Here is a 19,537-nt window from a genome sequence, read left to right as displayed (position 1 = left end):
ACGTCATGCTTGACGCAGCAGACCAAACCCCGCCCACAGCCAACGTAACCACACCAACCCCTTCCACGTCCAGTCCACACATGGACTCGCCCCTGACTCCACCCACAAACTTTACACTCCGCCCCAGAATGCCCACAGACTGCAGCAGCAGAGACAGTGACTGTGACGACAGCCACAGCACGCCTCCCTACTATCCTGGTCCCACACCCAGCGACTCCGACTTCGACTCCAGTGATCCCTTCCTCATCACTTTCTTAAACAAACCACACCACGACCACCGAACCACATGGACGACCCCGACTTTGTTCCCACCCAACTCGACCCAACTCATTGGCACCGCGACAACTCCTGCAGACTCGTCCGCAACGACGAGAACGACCCCAACTCACACCACGCAGCCCTTTCCGCTCTAATTCACTCCAGAGTTTGGCACCCGGGAGAAGGTGACAACCTCGGGTCTGACTCCCACGCCGCCAGCCCCTTTGCGACCCTGTTCGCAACAGAGAACTGAGGTGTCCACATGATGATTTAAAGGAGACACTTGGTGAAAAGTGTTGTCCTTCCTGATGGAACCTGCAGGATGTTTTCGGTTGTTTGTATGTTTGTTTAATGTTGTTCGTCGAACAGGAGAATGTTCTCACCGCCACACACCCATTCACCTGAACTTTTTAGCTTTTTCCCCACTGACACCCACCGCGGCCACACGCCCATCCTGCCGAAACTTCTGAGGGCTTGCCTCAGAGGCCCACCGAGACCAGACGCTTGTTCAGAGGAACTAGCTTTTCAGCTGATACTTGTTCGGGTATCAGACGTCCGATCGTAACTGCTCTTCTGATTTGACGGGAGATTCAGAACAGCAACCCCACCATGATGACTACATTTTTGCCCGTTCTTAAGACATAGGAGCGGAAGTAAGGCCACTCCGCCATTCAATCATGGCTGATTTCAACTCCATTTACCCGCTCTCTCTCCATAGCCCTTAATTCCTCGAGAAATCAAGAATTTATCAACTTCTGTCTTAAAGACACTCAACGTCCCGGCCTCCACCGCCCTCTGTGGCAGTGAATTCCACAGACCCACCACTCTCTGGCTGAAGAAATTTCTCCTCATCTCTGTTCTAAAGTGACTCCCTTTTATTCTAAGGCTGTGCCCCCGGGTCCTAGTCTCCCCTGCTAATGGAAACAACTTCCCTACATCCACCCTATCTAAGCCATTCATTATCTTGCAAGTTTCTATTAGATCTCCCCTCAACCTCCTAAACTCCAATGAATATAATCCCAGGATCCTCAGACGTTCATCGTATGTTAGGCCGACCATTCCTGGGATCATCCGTGTGAATCTCCGCTGGACCCGCTCCAGTGCCAGTATGTCCTTCCTGAGGTGGGGGGCCCAACATTGCTCACAGTATTCCAAATGGGGCCTAACTAATGCTTTATAAAGCTTCAGAAGTACATCCCTGCTTTTATATTCCAAGCCTCTTGAGATAAATGACAACATTGCATTTGCTTTCTTAATTACGGACTCAACCTGCAAGTTTACCTTTAGAGAATCCTGGACTAGGACTCCCAAGTCCCTTTGCACTTCAGCATTATGAATTTTGTCACCATTTAGAAAATAGTCCATGCCTCTATTCTTTTTTCCTAAGTGCAAGACCTCGCACTTGCCCACGTTGAATTTCATCAGCCATTTTTTGGACCACTCCTAAACTGTCTAAATCTTTCTGCAGCCTCCCCACCTCCTCAATACTACCTGCCCCTCCACCTATCTTTGTATCATAGGCAAACATAGCCAGAATGCCCCCAGTCCCGTCATCTAGATCGTTAATATATAAAGAGAACAGCTGTGGCCCCAACACTGAACCCTGCGGGACACCACTCGTCACCGGTTGCCATTCCGAAAAAGAACCTTTTATCCCAACTCTCTGCCTTCTGCCTGACAGCCAATTGTCAATCCATGTTAGTACCTTGCCTCGAATACCATGGGCCCTTATTTTACTCAGCAGTCTCCCATGAGGCACCTTATCAAAGGCCTTTTGGAAGTCAAGATAGATAACATCCATTGGTTCTCCTTGGTCTAACCTATTTGTTATCTCATCAAAGAACTCTAACAGGTTTGTCAGGCACGACCTCCCCTTACTAAATCCATGCTGACTTGTCCTAATCCGACCCTGCACTTCCAAGAATTTAGAAATCTCATCCTGAACAATGGATTCTAGAATCTTGCCAACAAACGAGGTTAGGCTAATTGGCCTATAATTTTCCATCTTTTTCCTTGTTCCCTTCTTGAACAGGGGGGTTACAACAGCGATTTTCCAATCCTCTGGGACTTTCCCTGACTCCAGTGACTTTTGAAAGATCATACCTAACACCTCCACTATTTCTTCAGCTATCTCCTTTAGAACTCTAGGATGTAGCCCACCTGGGCCCAGAGATTTATCAATTTTTAGACCTCTTAGTTTCTCTAGCACTTTCTCCTTTGTGATGGCTACCATATTCAACTCTGCCCCTTGACTCTCCTGAATTGTTGGGATATTACTCATGTCTTCTACTGTGAAGACTGACGCAATGTACTTATTTAGTTCCTCAGCTATTTCCTTGTCTCCCATCACAAAATTACCAGCGTCATTTTGGAGCGGCCCAATGTCAACTTTTGCCTCCCGTTTGTTTTTAATGTATTTAAAGAAACTTTTACTATCATTCCTAATGTTACTGGCTAGCCTACCTTCATATTTGATTCTCTCTTTCCTTATTTCTCTCTGTTATCCTCTGTTTGTTTTTGTAGCCTTCCCAATCTTCTGACTTCCCACTGCTCTTTGCCACATTATAGGCTTTCTCTTTTGCTTTGATGCATCCCCTAACTTCCTTTGTCAGCCATGGCTGCCTAATCCCCCCTCTGATAACCTTTCTTTTCTTTGGGATGAACCTCTGTACTGTGTCCTCAATTACTCCCAGAAACTCCTGCCATTGCTGTTCTACTGTCTTTCCCACTGGTCTCTGCTCCCAGTCGATTTTCGTCAGTTCCTCCCTCATGTCCCTGTAGTTACCTTTATTTAACTGTAACACCTTTACATCTGATTCTACCTTCTTTCTTTCAAATTGGAGATTGAATTCTACCATATTATGATCACTGCCTCCTAAATGTTCCCTTACTTTAAGATCTTTAATCAAGTCTGGCTCATTACATAACACTAAGTCCAGAATGGCCTGTTCCCTCGTGGGCTCCATCACAAGCTGTTCCAAAAAGGCCTCCTGTAAACATTCAATGAATTCCCTTTCCTTGGGTCCACTGGCAGCATTATTTACCCAATCCACCTGCATATTGAAGTCCCCCATGATCACTGTGACCTTGCCTTTCTGACATGCATTTTCTATTTCGTGGTGCATTTTGTGCCCCCGGTCCTGACCACTGTTAGGAGGCCTGTACATAACTCCCATTATGGTTTTTTTGCCTTTGTGGTTCCTCAACTCTACCCACACAGACTCCACATCATCTGACCCTATGTCATTTAGTGCTATTGATTTAATTTCATTCCTAATTAACAAGGCAACCCCGCCCCCTCTGCCCACCTCCCTGTCTTTTCGATAGGTTGTGAATCCCTGGATGTTTAAATGCCAGTCCTGAACCGCCCTGCAACCACGTCTCTGTGATGCCTACCACATCATACCTGCCAGTCACAATCTGGGCCACAAGCTCATCTACCTTGTTCCGTACACTGCGCGCATTTAAATATAGCACCTTTAATTCTCTATTGACCGTCCCTTTTTGTTTTCTTAGTGTGGTGGACCTTGGTTTACTGAGCCTTTCCATACACTGTCATATTTTGTGGGATGGGGACTATCGTAACCTCTCCGGAGTTTTGTCTTTTCGTGCTTTTTTGTATTCCTAAGCAGCTACGCTTGCCACTGATTACTTCACCTCTTGGTTCCCTGACTTTCCCTTCTTGTCGGTTGCTCAGGCAATGAAGAAACGGCATGAGATCCGCCCTGCCTGGGGACCCCCCCCCCGTTGGTCAAAGACGCTCGGGTAGGGGAGATACGGTATTGGTAGCAGTCCTACCCAGGGACTCCATCCAAATCTTACCCGTCGCGGCCCATACGCACCTCATTTGACCTTTTCCTTTCAAAAACAGGTTTATTTATTTAGGCAACCTTTGGGTTGCTGCCAAATGCTATTTACATCCTGGAACATTTGGATGCTAAACTTAGCACTGGCCCACCATTGGGAAGTGTGCCGTGTCCTAACATTTGTTTTGAAAAGAAAATGGGGGAGAAGTCACATATAGTGACCAATTATAAGGGTTTAATTGGCCCCAAGAAGGACAGACACACTAACACACCGGATATTAAACCAAGGTAGTTACAGATACTATGCTTGTTTTACAGAACTCCAGAAGCTTCAGCAGGACCGGAGAAAAACAGAGAACACAGAGAAAGAAAAGAAAGAGGACAACCATGAGGACTTCGGTCATCATGCTCAACATATTTTTGGACATTTGGTTGCGCGGGAACGCGGACCCCATTACTCCAAACCTCCCTGCCGTTAACGTTTCACTGCCCCGCAGTACCGAGGGCCCAGTCACCAGCCACGCTGCATTATCCTGGTGTGCCAAGTTCATAACTTGGTACTCCCTGTCGTACGTTATCGAGGCACTGTTAGCATTGGCCATACTCTGCTGTGCAGTACAGACCATGCACCTCCGCAAGTGAAAAAGGAGAGCGTACCGCGCTCGAACCCCGGTATATCGGATCCGATCCCCTATATTCGGTTGTGACCAGACCCCAGCGACCTATGAAACCAGAATAATAAAGAGCATTCACTTGCGTTATTACTGTAAATAAAGAGATGTACAAAACTTGTCATGAACAAAAAAAAAATGTATGATCCTGAGCTTGACTGCCAAGTCAGGAAAGAGTATATTAAATGTTGTGATTATTGTTGTATGTTTTAGGAAGATAGTATAATGCAATGTTTATGGAGTATAGCGTATTAAGGTAGAAATTAGAGGTTCCTAGTTTAATTGTTAATACATGCCCCTGCCTGACATAGCGCCCTCAAGAATTGTTTCGGTAAATCTTTGTGCATAGCTAGGGTCAGAGTAGTGGCCATGTAGGAGGTGTCCCTCCTCCAGTCAGGGAACGGAAAGGACAACATTTATGTGATCCTTCACACTTCGCGTTAGGATCACAAGGAGCGACTGTAGCCACCTAAAATGGCTGATTCCCTATTAATTTGGCCAAAACCCGATTTAAAATGGCTCACCGAAAAGGCTGATGGGAAAAGCAGCCAACAGGACACAAACGGACAGCTGCAGACAGAACAGCATATTCGGCTCTGGGGAAGTCGGCCCAGATCGATACTCAAGACCATTAGCAGCACATCAACCCAGACATCTGCAGTTTAATCGGCTATCCCCGGGAACAATTGCAACATATTAGCAATTGAATGCCGGGCCAGATCTGTCGGCGCCTGCAGTGGCCGAAACAAAGACAGGTGAATGACCACCCCCCCCGATCGAGGAATCGGCCCGTTATTGGACGTATCGAACCCAGTGATTGGGAACAAGTCCAATCACTTGGGACTCAGGGTGAAGGGCCGCCCCGAGAGGCGGGAAGCCCCTGGGAACTATAAAAATAGGGGCCAAGTTCAGATCTCTCTCTCTCTCCCTTCTCTTCCTGCTCGCAACCTTCGCAAGAACCTTCGACAAAGAAACAAGTAAGCTTGACTCCAGCGATCGCTACCCGATAGAGACTCCTAGCCATCGACCTGTATCAGCCTTTGAATCCCGCAGGCCAGACCCAATTCGATAAACCATTTGTTTCCCTGACCTGGTGGGCCATTCCTAAAGTTAAGTATTGGCCAGTAGTGGTAGGTTTTGATATAGAAAGTAGGATTATTGTATAAGCATTTATTGCTGTATATAATAAATGATCGTTGTTTTAACTCTTACTAAGCGGTGTGCTGTATTATTAATCATAACTTGAGCTTGAACCACGTGGCGGTATCAGAAAGATACCTGGCGACTCGTGAGCAAACGTGACAGAATTAGAACTAATAAAACGAAGGCTAATCAGAGCAACAGGGCCCAGACACAATGCAAACAGTGTAATTAAGCAATTGCTGTTTCCTTACGGAAACACAGCTCTCATTCCCGCTCCAAGTTCCACTTACCCGTCCACTGCCCCCGCTGAGATCAAAGTTTTCTCATCTCGAAAAATCACCACTGTTACACTCTGCAAAAAATCCTGTGGAAAACAAAAGACACAACTTGGCACACGGAACAATCCTGACCATTATCAGAAGACTGGAAACTCAACCACTGAAGCACCAGTGATCAGAGCACCACTACAGATAGGTACAGAGAGCTGGTGAAAAGCAATCTTACAACAGAAGGAGCAAGTCCTCGTGCAGCCGGTCGTCGTTTCTTCTGTTTTGGAGGAGTCTGCTTGGCCTGCGTGTTGTGAGCACCAGTAATTTGCTTCACTTGTCTGTAAAATCCATCTAACCAGAAGCAAAGAGTCCCATGAATAACCTTGCCCAGTTATAACCGCACAAACTCTTAGAAAAATCAAACTAAAAGTTTCCGTTTCCTCCCATAGTCCAAAGATGTGCAGGTTAGGTGGATTGGCCATGCTAAATTGCCCCTTAGTGTCCAAAAGGTTAGGTGGGGTTGCTGGAATAGGGTGGAGGCGTGGGCCGAAGTAGGGTGCTCTTTCCAAGGGCCGGTGCGAACTCGATGTGCCGAATGGCCTCGTTCTACACTGTAAATTCCATGATTGAATACGATCATCAATTTTTTAAACATTATGCATGGCACAATTTTGTTTTGTCATTTTCCTCCTACTAAAGAATATTTTAACAATCTGACAATACAATCAGTTAATATTTCAGTCCAAACACCAAGGGTTGCAGAAATGTTGGGATCACGGATATCACAATTAATCAAGTTGATACTTACTTTAACAAATCGCAGTAACACATCCAAGTTGGGAGGCAAAAACTTGTTACAAAAAGCTGTTGAAAGTGTGTAATTATGTTACACGTGGACAAAATAAAATGGAGAGGAATATTAGAGCAAGAACCTGCACCCTATCCATGAAGGACATTTGCACCCAGCTCCCTGGTTTAAAAGATGAGGCACTTAGGCCTTCAAATCAAACACACAGAAATAGGCCTTTCAGCCGTACATGCTTGTGCTGGCTGTTTGAAAGAACCATCTTATTGGTCCCTTCCTATTTCCGCATAACCCAACAAATGTGTCCTTACTTAGGTGAGCCCGTTTCCCCTCTTCACCGTTAGAATTGATTCAATAAATTAGGAATTGAAAACTAAACTATATGTAATACCCGAGAGTCAAAAAGAGGTCACTGAACAGGTTTTTTGGGTCGGTCTTCACAGTGGAAGACACAAATAACATGCCAGCGACTGATAGAAATGAGGCTATGGATGATTACTTTGGGCGCCCTCGAGGAAGCAGGTCAGATTGCTCCCACCCGCGATGGGCAAACGGACCTGTTTCACAGGATTTTTTTCGGGACCTGACGACCTGAATCGGTGGAGGAGACGAAAGGAAGAGGTTTCCCCCCCCCCCGGGTATGGACAGTTGGACCAGAAGTGGTTGAGTGGAGCGGCAAAGATCGAAGCAGGAGCAGCGGGGACCCCAGACCGGGCAGCGAAGCATGGCGGACGGCAGGGAGCAGAGGCTCACTGGCCAAGGGAGCAACAGATGGAGTTCTTCAGGAACTGCTTCACCGAACTGAAGAGGGACACGTTGGACCCGATGAGGGCGGTGATGGACCGAATGGTCGAGGCGCAGGCGGTCCAAGAGAAGGCGCTAAGGGAGGTCGAGGTGAAGTTCTCCAGCCAGGCGGACACGGTAATGGAGCTGGAGCACAAGGCGGAGGAGCTGAACTCCCGCCAGAGGAGGATGAAGGAGCAGCTTGAAGAGCTGGGGAATAGAGCCAGGAGGCAGAACCGGAGGATCGTTGGCCTCCCCGAGGACTGTGAGGGATCGGATGCGGGTGCATACGTGATGGGTATGCTCGGGGCGCTGATGGGACCGGAGGCCTTCCCTCGACCCCTGGAGTTGGATGGGGCGCATGGAGCCCCCGCAAGGAAGCCCAGGACGGGCGACCGACCGAGGACCTTGGTGGTTTGCTTTCATCGGCTTGCTGACAGGGAACATGTGCTGCGATGGGCCAAGGCGGAGAGGAGCAGCAGATGGGAGAACTGCGAGGTGCACATCTACCAGGACTTGGGAACGGAGCTGGCCAAGAGGCGTGCAGGATTCATTAAGGTAAAGGCAGCCCTCTACAAAAAGCAGGTGAGGTTTGGAATGCTGTATCCTGCGAAGCTTTGGGTTACGATTGAGGAAATCCATCACTACTTCGAGACACCAGAACAGGTTTGGGCCTTCATTAAAGCGAAGAAGCTGGACTTGAACTAACGGGCACTTAGTTTTTTCAGTGCTCTACAGTGGCGGCGGTCTGTTAACCTGAACTTGCTTTGACTAGGAATGGACTTTTATTAAAAGTAGCTGGACTTGAACTAAAGGACTCTGGGCTCAGAGCTTTTGTGTGGCGGCGGTCTGTTAAATTATCCTGTACTGTAATGTTTTATCTAAGATTGTTTTCAGCCTGGACAGAGAGCGGGGGCTGGAGGGCGCACTGCTTAGGGTGATTTTGGGAGATTGCAACGGGGGGGGGGGGGCAGCCGGGAAGGAGAGCAGAGAAGACTTAAGTGGGCAAGGGGGGGGGGGGGGGGTGATCAGAGATCCCCCGGGGGAGAAGGTCGCTTGCAGGGAACAGCGTAGGAAACCGACAGCAGCAGCACCCGGGGGGGGGGTTAGAGCCACATTAGTTTAGTTGAACACGTGGGGCATGGGCAAACAGATCTGATAGGGGAAGTGCCTTATTAATATGTTTATTCTTTCCCACTGTTCGTTTTCAATATGTTAAGGCTTTCGTATATGGCCTTCTTGTAAATGTTACCAATCTGTTTTAAATAAAAAATTTCAAGAAAAAAAAAGAAATAAGGCTATAACAGGTGAGGACCTTGAGAGGATTGTTATTACTAAGCAGGTAGTGATGGACAAGCTAATGGGACTAAAGGAAGACAAATCTCCTGGCCCTGATGGAATGCATCCCAGAGTGCTAAAAGAGATGGCTAGGGAAATTGCAAATGCACTAGTGATAATTTACCAAAATTCAATAGACTCTGGGGTGGTCCCGGTGGATTGGAAATTAGCAAACGTGACACCACAGTTTAAAAAAGGAGGTAGGCAGAAAGCGGGTAATTATAGGCCAGTGAGCTTAACGTCGGTAGTAGGGAAGTAGGAAAGAATAAAGCACAAAACAAGCTAAAGTTATACATGAGATTTCCAACAAAATACAATAAACCCCATTTAACAAATAAACACGCCAGTAAGGAATCTGCCCCACTCTAACCTAAACAAAACAGAAAAACCAAACGCACCCCCCACCCGGGTTGCTGCTGCTGCTGACCTCCACCTAACGTTCCGCAAGAAAGTCTAGGAACGGTTGCCACCACCTGGAGAACCCCTGCACAGACCCTCGCAAGGCAAACTTTATCCTTTCCAGCTTGATGAACCCTGCCATATCGTTAATCCAAGCTTCCATGCTTGGGGGCTTCGCATCCCTCCACAGTAGCAGAATCCTCCACTGGGCTACCAGGGACGCAAAGGCCAGAACACCGGCCTCTTTCGGCTCCTGCACTCCCAGCTCGGCCGATACCCCAAATAATGCTAGCCCCCAGCTCGGCTTGACCTGGGTGTTCAGCACTTTGGACATAGTCCTCGCAAAGCCCCTCCAGAACCCCTCCAGCGCCGGGCACGTCCAGAACATGTGCGTGATTTGCTGGGCTCCCCGAGCACCTCACACCTGTCCTCCACCACAAAAACCCTACTCATCCTCGCTCCTGTCATATGTGCCCTATGGACAACTTTGACCTGTATTAGGCAGAGCCTGGCGCAAGAGGAAGAATTAACTCTACTCAGGGCATCAGCCCACAGATCTTCATCCAGCTCCTCCTCCCACTCACCCTTTAACTCCTCCACTGAGGCTTCCTCCGCCTCCTGCAGTTCCTGATAGATCACCGAGACCTTGCCTTCTCCAACCCATACACCCGAAATCACCCAGTCCTGAATCCTTTGTGCTGGGAGCAGCGAAAATTCCCTCACCTGCTCACAAACGCCCACACTTGCATGTACCTAAAAGCATTCCCAGGAGGTAACCCAAATTTCTCCTCTAGCGCCCCATGGCTCGCAGAAGTCCCATCGATGAATAGGTCCCCCATTCTTTTAATCCCTGCCCGATGAGAGCTCAGAAACCCCCCATCCATCCTACCCGGAACAAACCTGTGGTTCTCTTGTATCGGGGACCAGACCGAGGCCTCCACCTCGCCCCCATGTTGCATCCACTTCCCCCAGATCTTCAGAGTCGCTGCCACCATCGGACTCGTGGTATACCTTGTCGGCGGAAGCGGCAACGGTGCCGTCACCAGCGCCCCCAGACTCGTCCACTGACGGATCATCGCCAAATTAGCTGCCCAATAATAGCCACATAGATTTGGCAGCGCCAGCCCCCCCCCCCCCCCCTGCTATGCTCCAAAAACACCCTCTTCACCCTTGGGGTCTTATTCGCCCATACGAATCCCATAATACTCCTGCTTACCCGTTTAAAAAAAACCTTGGAGATTAGGATGGAACACAAACATGAACCTCGGGCGGACCGTCATCTTGACCGACTGCATCCTACCCGCCATGGAGAGTGGCAGCATATCCCATCTCATGAAATCCTCCTCCATCTGTTCCACCAAGCTTGTGCAGGGCCCCCCAGCTTCTAGCTACCTGGATCCCCAGGTATAGGAAGCTCCTCTCCGCCCTCTTCAGCGGTAGCTCGTCTATCCCCCTTCCCTGGTCCCCCACATGCACCACAAAGAGCTCACTCTTCCCCACGTTGAGCTTATTATATCCGACCTCTACAGAACCCATAGAAGTTCCTAAATACCTTGTTTATTACGAAGCTGATTTGCCAGCATCCGGCTCGCCTTCTCCCCATACTCATCCACTGCCCCCCTGCATTTTCCTCCAGTGGTGACGGTCCTGAAACGGGGCCCACAATCGCGCTGGTTGCAGCATTCCAAACTTCACCCCCTTCCTATGGAGAACCGCCTTGGCCCGATTAAAACCAGCTCTCTTCTTGGCCACCTCCACACTCCAGTCCTGGTAGACACGGATCTCCGTATTCTCCCACCTGCTGCTCCGTTCTTTCTTCGCCCATCTCAGGATGCACTCTGTCCATAAAGTGGTGGAACCTCACCACTACAGCCCCTGGCGGCTCGTTGGCTTTTGGCCTCCTTGTCAGGACTCGATGAGCCCCATCCAGCTCCAGGGGCCTCAGGAAAGCTCCCGCGCCCATCAGCGTGTTGAGCATTGTAACTACATATGCCCCAGCGTCGGACCTCTCCACTCCTTCAGGGAGACCCAGAATCCGAAGATTCTTCCTCCTCGACCTGTTCTCCAGGTCCTCAAACTTCCCCTGCCACTTCTTGTGTAGCGCCTCGTGCGCCTCCACCTTCACTGCCAGGCCCAAAATCTTGTCCTTGTTCTCTGAGGCCTTCTGCCGCACCTCTCGAATCGCCGCACCTTGGGCCTTCTGCGTCTCCACCAGCTTTTCGATCGACACCTTCACTGGCACCAGCATTTCTGCTCCCAGCTCCGTAAAGCAGTTTTTAAGAAACTCTTGCTGCTCCCGCGCCCACGCTGCTTGATCTCCACCTGCCACCATCTTGCTTTTCCTCCCCCGCTCTCAAACCACTTTTTTGATCGCTCCACTCCATACAGTGCTGGGGGAAACTTACTATCACCTTCCCACACTGGGAACCGTCGTACAAGTGCCGCTGGGGCTCCTCAAAAGGGCCCAAAAAAGTCTGTTCTTGGCGGGAGCTGCCGAACGTGTGACCTACCTAGGCATAGCCGCAACCGGAAGCCCAATTTAGTGCTATGGAGGACAAGGTTGAATCAATTTGGGTGGAAATCAGGAGTAGTAAGGCGAAAAGGTCACTGATAGGAGTAGTCTATAGGCCACCAACAAATAGTAACAGGATGGTAGAGCAGGCAATAAGAAAAGAAATAACAGGTGCATGTAGAAATGGTACAGCGGTTATCATGGGAAATTTTAATCTGCACGTCGATTGGTTTAACCAGGTTGGTAAAGGCAGCCTTGAGGAGGAGTTTATAGAATGTGTCCGGGATAATTTCCTGGAACAATATGTAATGGAACCTACAAGGGAACAAGCGGTCCTAGATCTGGTCCTGTGTAATGAGGCAGGATTGATTAATGATCTCATAGTTCGGGATCCTCTTGGAAGGAGCGACCACAATATGGTGGAATTTAAAATACAGTTGGAGGATGACAAGGTAAAATCAAACACTCGTGTTTTGTGCTTAAACAAAGGCGATTACAATGGGATGAGAGAAGAACTAGCTAAGGTAGACTGGGAGCAAAGACTTTATGGTGAAACAGTTGAGGAACAGTGGAGAACCTTCCGAGCGATCTTTCACAGTGTTCAGAAAAGGTTCAGACCGACAAAAACGAAAGACGGTAGAAAGGGGAAAAATCGACCATGGATATCTAAGGAGGTGAGGGAGAGTATCAAATTGAAGGAAAAAACATACAAAGTGGCAAAAATTAGTGGGAGACTAGAGGACTGGGAAGTCTTTAGGGGACAACAGAAAGCTACTGAAAAGGCTATAGAGAAGAGTAAGGTAGACTGTTCTGCTCAGAACATAAAAGCAGATAGTAAAAGCTTCTACAAATATATAAGACAAAAAAGAGCGGCAAAGGTAAATATTGGTCCTTTGGAAGATGAGAAGGGAGATTTCATAATAGGAGACGGGGAAATGGCTGAGGAGCTGAACAGGTTTTTTGGGTCAGTCTTCACAGTGGAAGACACAAATAACATGCCAGTGACTGATGGAAATAAAGATATGATAGGTGAGGACCTTGAGATGATTGTAATCACTAAGGAGGCAGTATTGGGCAAGCTAATGGGGCTAAAGGTAGACAAGTCTCCTGGCCCTGATGGGATGCATCACAGAGTGTTAAAAGAGATGGCTAGGGAAATTGTAAACGCACTAGTGATAATTTATCAAAATTCACTAGACTCTGGGGGTGGTCCCAGAGGATTGGAAAGTAGCAAATGTGACACCACTGTTTAAAAAAGGAGGTAGGCAGAAAGCGGGTAATTATAGGCCGGTAAGCTTAACTTCGGTTGTAGGGAAAATGCTGGAATCTATCATTGAGGAGGAAATAGAGGGGCACCTGGAGGGAAATTGTCCCATTGGGCAGACGCAGAATGGGTTCACAAAGGGTAGGTCGTGTCTGACTAATTTGGTAGAATTTTGAGGACGTTACCAGTGCAGTAGATAACGGGGAGCCAATGGATGTGGTATATCTGGATTTCCAGAAAGCTTTTGACAAGGTGCCACACAAAAGGTTGCTGCATAAACTAAAGATGCATGGCATTGAGGGTAACGTGGTAGCATGGGTAGAGGATTGGTTAACTAACAGAAAGCAGAGAGTGGGGATTAATGGGCATTTCTCTGGTTGGCAATCAGTAGCTAGTAGTGTCCCTCAGGGATCAGTGTTGGGCCCACATTGTTCACAATTTATATAGATGATTTGGAGTTGGGGAGCAAGAGCAATGTGTCCAAGTTTGCAGACGACACTAAGATGAGCGGTAAAGCAAAAAGTGCAGAGGATACTGGAAGTCTGCAGAGGGATTTGGATAGGCTAAGTGAATGGACTAGGGTCTGGCAGATGGAATACAATGTTGACAAATGTGAGGTTATCCATTTTGTAGGAATAACAGCAAAAGGGATTATTTAAATGATGAAATATTAAAACTTGCTGCTGTGCAGAGAGACCTGGGTGTGCTCGTGCATGAGTCGCAAAAAGTTGGTTTACAGGTGCATCAGGTGATTAAGGCGGCAAATGGAATTTTGTCCTTCATTGCTAGAGGGATGGTGTTCAAGATTAGGGAGGTTATGCTGCAATTGTATAAGGTGTTAGTGAGGCCACACCTGGAGTAGTGTGTTCAGTTTTGGTCTCCTTACTCGAGTAAGGACGTACTGGCACTGGAGGGTGTGCAGAGGAGATTCACTAGGTTGATCCCGAGTTATGGGGATTAGATTATGACGAGAGGTTGAGTAGACTGGGACTGTACTCGTTGGAATTTAGAAGGATGAGGGGGGATCTTATAGAAACATATAAAATTATGAAGGGAATAGATAGGATAGATGCGGGCAGGTTGTTTCCACTGGCGGGTGAAAGCAGAACTAGGGGGCATAGCCTCAAAATAAGGGGAAGTAGATTTAGGACTGAGTTTAGGAGGAACTTCTTCACCCAAAGGGCTGTGAATCTATGGAATTCCTTGCCCAGTGAAGCAGTTGAGGCTCCTTCATTAAATGTTTTGAAGATAAAGATAGATAGTTTTTTGAAGAATAAAGGGATTAAGGGTTATCGTGTTCGGGCCGGAAAGTGGAGCTGAGTCCACAAAAGATCAGCCATGATCTCATTGAATGGCAGAACAGGCTCAAGGGGCCAGATGGCCTACTCCTGCTCCTCGTTCTTATGTTCTTATATGAACCTGAAAACAATAATCCACAAGTATTGCACAGTGCATTAAGTTACGCATTGTCCAGATGGAGTAAGTTGCAATACTCGGATGTAAACGGAGTGATTTCATTCCATTTTTCTTCAAAGAACATACAGTGCAGAAGGAGGCCATTCGGCCCATCGAGTCTGCACCGACCCACTTCAGCCCTCACTTCCACCCTATCCCCGTAACCCAATAACCCCATTTAACCTTTTTGGTCACTAAGGGCAATTTAGCATGGCCAATCCACCTAACCTGCATGTCTTTGGACTGCGGGAGGAAACCGGAGCACCCGGAGGAAACCCACGCATACACGGGGAGAACATGCAGACTCCACACAGTCAGTGACCCAGTGAGGAATCGAACCTGGGACCCTGGCGCTGTGAAGCCACAGTGCTATCCACTTGTGCTACCGTGCAACATACCGTGCTATGTGAATTTTATAAGATAAAACATCAATTCAAAGAACAAAATGATCACAGCTAGTGGTCATCACCAAGCGTTTCTAAGCTGCCAATAGCAAAATCAGCTGCAGGCGAAAGCTCCTTCTGCTCTTTTCAACTTAAAAAAAAAGCACACCTTTATAATGAATCAGGAACTGGTTTCTGTTTGTGCTACCAGCCAGATCTACCTGGCTTTTGATGGCAGTTTTGCGCTTGAATTAGAATCTTTTGGTGTCAGTCAGTGTAGACTGGATACAGACCATTTGAACTCATTTTTAATTTTTACAAACCTTTACGGCCGGCACAAGGGTAACCAAGAGGTAATTAATGATTACCATTCAGATAATTATTTACAGTACCTGGGTGAAAAGATTACCTTTAAAATACATACTTATAATTGGATGGCCAGAAGAAATTGAATCAAGTCAACGGTAATTGTGGCAGAAACTGCTCTCTATTTAATCCCACCATTCTACTTTCAAGACAATTTCCATTTCTTCCCACATCCCATGTCCGCATTGGAAGGTACTAGAAAAGCTTCGATTGTGGATGCCTCTGAAGAGCCTACTAGCCAATCAGAAGCTAACAATGAGCAATCAATGAATGAAATGAAAAAATGGAAATCGCTTATTGTCACAAGTAGGCTTCAAATGAAGTTACTGTGAAAAGCCCCGAGTCGCCACATTCCGGCGCCTGTTCGGGGAGGCTGGTACGGGAATTGAACCGTGCTGCTGGCCTGCCTAGGTCTGCTTTCAAAGCCAGCGATTTAGCTCTGTGCTGAACCAGTCTTAGTAAATGCGCATATTGTCAAATTTCAATCTTAGTTTCAAAGTATCAGGAAGCAGTGGGAAGAATTACAGGAAACAGCGCAGAGATATGTTCAGGGAACATGTGTGCAGGGAAAGCCCCAAAGGAGAAAAGCACCTCCCACACAGCAGGTAGTTCAGGCTCCCATGAACCCTGTAACAACCCACCGCACCGCCACATCAGACGAGGCGGAATTCCTATATTCCACCCCCCCGACAGTGATCCAATTACGGGACGCGTGTGCAAAAATCACACCGTTCCTCCCCGCTTCAGACCCACGCCATTTCTTTGCCACCGTCAAACATCAGGCGACCATGTACTGCCTGGATGAGAGAGAGCATGTAAAGCTCATGGTTCTAAGTTTGGATCCATTGGTAGCAACAGCCCTTCCCGACCCACAGAACGTAGGAGGAGGCACCCTTGCAGAAATGCATACCGCGGTCCTGGATGCGATCGGGTATAACCGGGGTGACCCCGTAGATGGCCTAAATAAGTGTAGGCAGAAGATGTCTGAGCACCCCACAGCGTTCGCAGGACACCTGTGGATTCACTTCGAAGCCGTTTTTGGAGACGTAGACCGTGCCCATTTGTCCCCAGACAATATGGCCAAATGGACCCGCACCCTTATCTCCCATGCCACAGAGGCAGGACAGAATGCCTGTAATAGTTATGATCCCTCGGAGGAGGCTCATAACGAGAAGTGGGTGGTTAAAAGATTGTCCCGCGTTTGGGAGCAGTCTGTTCACAATCGACCCGCCGCTAAAACCACCGAGGAAAAGCAAGCCGCCGCAGACATGCGGGCAGTAAAAGCCACACCTCACAACTCCGCCTGGGTAAATGAGGGAAAGAACAGCCCCCCACCCAAGTCACACGAATGTTACAACTGCAGACAGTTGGGACATTTTGCAAAAGAGTGCAATGGCCCCAAAAAGCCACAGAGAGCCCAACAGACAGGCACTCTGATTAAGAAACAGGCAGAGCCCATCCACAGCATTAGCGCCCATTCGGATCAGACGGACTTGACCGAAACAGACTGACGGTGTACGGGCTCCCCCAGTTGGGTCTGCGATACCCTTTGGGATAGGTCAGGATGACCCGTAGTCGCAGCGAAAATTAGGGGACAGCATATCGAGTTTCTTTGGGACACAGGAGGGTCCCGCACCACCATAAATTCCTCCACCTTATTTCAAAAAGACACGTGGCCCACTGCAGCCACTATCACCCTCAGCGGCTTTACAGGCCACTCACAGCAGGGACACATCACGGCCCCTGTACCCATCCAGATAGGAAACATTACCACGAAACACCCCGTAGTTTTAGTCGACCTGCCCCACACAGCAGAACACATCCTGGGGATTGATTTTATGAATTCCCACCACCTATCCTTCGATCCAGTCAACCAGTGTGTCTGGAAGATGGCAAAATCCGCTAGAGCCCCCGCAACGCTCAACATAGGGGACTACATGAACAAAATTAGCGCAGTAGGCGAGTTTTGGTTCAACCCCACCACGCTTAGCACGGACAGGCAGGTTAGGGCAGTCCTGCAAAAGAACAGGGCATCATTCGCGACCCACAAGCACGACTGTGGACGGATGACTGGCTCCGTACAAGTAACAGGACCTGACCCTAGATCCCAAATATTTCACGGTTTTGGACGTCAGTAATGGATTCTGGTCCATTCCATTGGCAAAGGCGTGCCAGTATAAATTTGCCTTCACTTTTAGAACGCAGCAGTACACGTGGACATTGCCTGCCACAAGGCTTCCACAACTCCCCCTCCATTTTCCACCGACAGCTGGCAAATGGACTAGCAACATTTTCTCGCCCCGAATGTCTAGTACAGTATGTAGATGATCTACTACTGCAGACAGGCACAAAGGAAGAGCACATTGAGCTTCTGTCCGAACTCCTGGAATAATTACATTCCATTGGCTGTAAAGTCATCCTAAAAAAGGCCCAGATATTGGAAGAAAAAGTGGTATATTTGGGTACAATTATCACACACGGCAAACGCGAGATCGAGCATAAAAGAATTGACTTGATCGCTAAATTGCCCCTTCCCCAGAACGTTTCAGCCCTCCGGTCGTTTCATTGACGGTTTCACCTGCAAGGCGAAAGAAGGGAGCCTCCTGGGAGTGGCTTCCGCAGCATACGGATGCTGTGGAATCATTAAAACAGGCGCTCATAGCCGCCCCCGCACTGCAAGTTCCAGACCCGCTTTCCCCTTACGCCATAGAGGTAGTGACCACAGACCGCACCCTGTCAGCCATGCTCCTGCAGGAACGGCACGACCAGTTAAGACCCGTGGCTTATGCCTCCCGAATTTTAGATGCTGTGGAGCAGGGATTTTCAGCCTGTGAGAGGCACCTGCTCGCAGTTTTCTGGGCAGTCCAGTACTTTTCCTACATTACCAGACTGAACCCCATCACCATTTTGACCGAACACACCCACACCCAACTTTTACTGGACGGACAACTTAAGGACGGTACCGTCAGCCAAATACGCGCAGCTAGGTGGACCCTTCTCTTGCAAGGAGGGGACATCACAGTAAAACGGACAAAGACTCACACATACTTAGCGGACAATTTGCAGTACCCCAGAACCCCCCATGAATGTGAAATCATCTCTCCACACCATAATACAGGCCCCTTTATAGCTAAAACACCCCCCAGAAAAATAGCAAATCCATCTCAGAGCCCCCCTCACCTGGACACGTGTGAACCCATTAGGATTTGTGTGGATGGATCTTCCACAGTCTTAGATGGGCAACGCATAACAGGTTGCGGGATTTATGTTGAGGACGCACAGAGACACACCCTCGAGGAGATAGCATTAAAACTCCCCGGACACTTAGGCGCGCAGGCAGCAGAGCTTGCGGCCATCGCGTACATAGTAGAGCACCCAGATTCCTTCCCCAGCCCAGCAGACATATACTCAGACAGCCTCGATGTCTGCAACAGCCTTACAGAATTTCTGCCCCTGTGGGAAACAAGAGGATTTGTTTCCGCGGACGTGAAACCCCTCCCCTCAGCCCCATTACTCCGCCATATTTTACAAAAAGCCCAGAACAGGACTTTTGGCATCATAAAAGTCCGGAAATGTAAAAGCCGACGCACTGGCTAAGGCAGGATCCAGGCATGGGTACTTTTGGAAACCCCCCGAAAGCGCGCCAGTGAGTGTAGTTCAGGTCACGCAGACTAGGATCGAGGATCTAGTAGAGGCCCAGAAGCAGGATAGCGCTCTCACTGAGATCGTGAAAGGGAGGTTTCCAGTCTCCTACGAGAGGTTCAGAAATACACTAACCACACATGACGGTGTGGTGTTAAAGGACACCCTTTATCTAGTTCCTGAGCAGGATAGGAACCAGTTAATTTGTTTATTCCATGTAAGCCATTACATTGAGAATTGCCTTATCTGTGCGCAGAACAACCCCGACAGATATGCCAAAAAGGCCCAACTCAGCCACACCCAACCCGTTAACGGCCCCTGGACTAACCTCCAGATTGATTTTATAGGTCCATTGCCCCCTTGCAGGAATGGCTATAAATGTGTTCTGGTGGTCATTGACACTTTTACAAAGTGGGTGGAAGCATTTCCAGCCCGCACCAACA

General features: G+C 48.4%; 1 protein-coding gene across 2 annotated transcripts in view; it reads right to left on the bottom strand.

Annotated features, from left to right (window-relative positions):
- The window catches only part of dtl (denticleless E3 ubiquitin protein ligase homolog (Drosophila)), a 58,812-nt gene that overhangs the window by 32,847 nt on the left and 6,428 nt on the right, over positions 1-19,537 (bottom strand). For both annotated transcript variants that reach the window (XM_072508639.1, XM_072508649.1), the window contains exons 7-8: positions 6,383-6,498; positions 6,169-6,242 (exon numbers count right to left, since the gene is read on the bottom strand). In XM_072508639.1, the coding sequence (XP_072364740.1) occupies positions 6,169-6,242; positions 6,383-6,498 (190 nt within the window). The remainder of the gene's footprint in view (positions 1-6,168; positions 6,243-6,382; positions 6,499-19,537) is intronic.

This window comes from Scyliorhinus torazame, chromosome 1, assembly GCF_047496885.1.
Source record: "Scyliorhinus torazame isolate Kashiwa2021f chromosome 1, sScyTor2.1, whole genome shotgun sequence".
Taxonomy (NCBI): domain Eukaryota; kingdom Metazoa; phylum Chordata; class Chondrichthyes; order Carcharhiniformes; family Scyliorhinidae; genus Scyliorhinus; species Scyliorhinus torazame.
The sequence above is the reverse complement of the archived record's forward strand: the minus strand, read 5'-3'. Positions and strand labels throughout refer to the sequence as shown.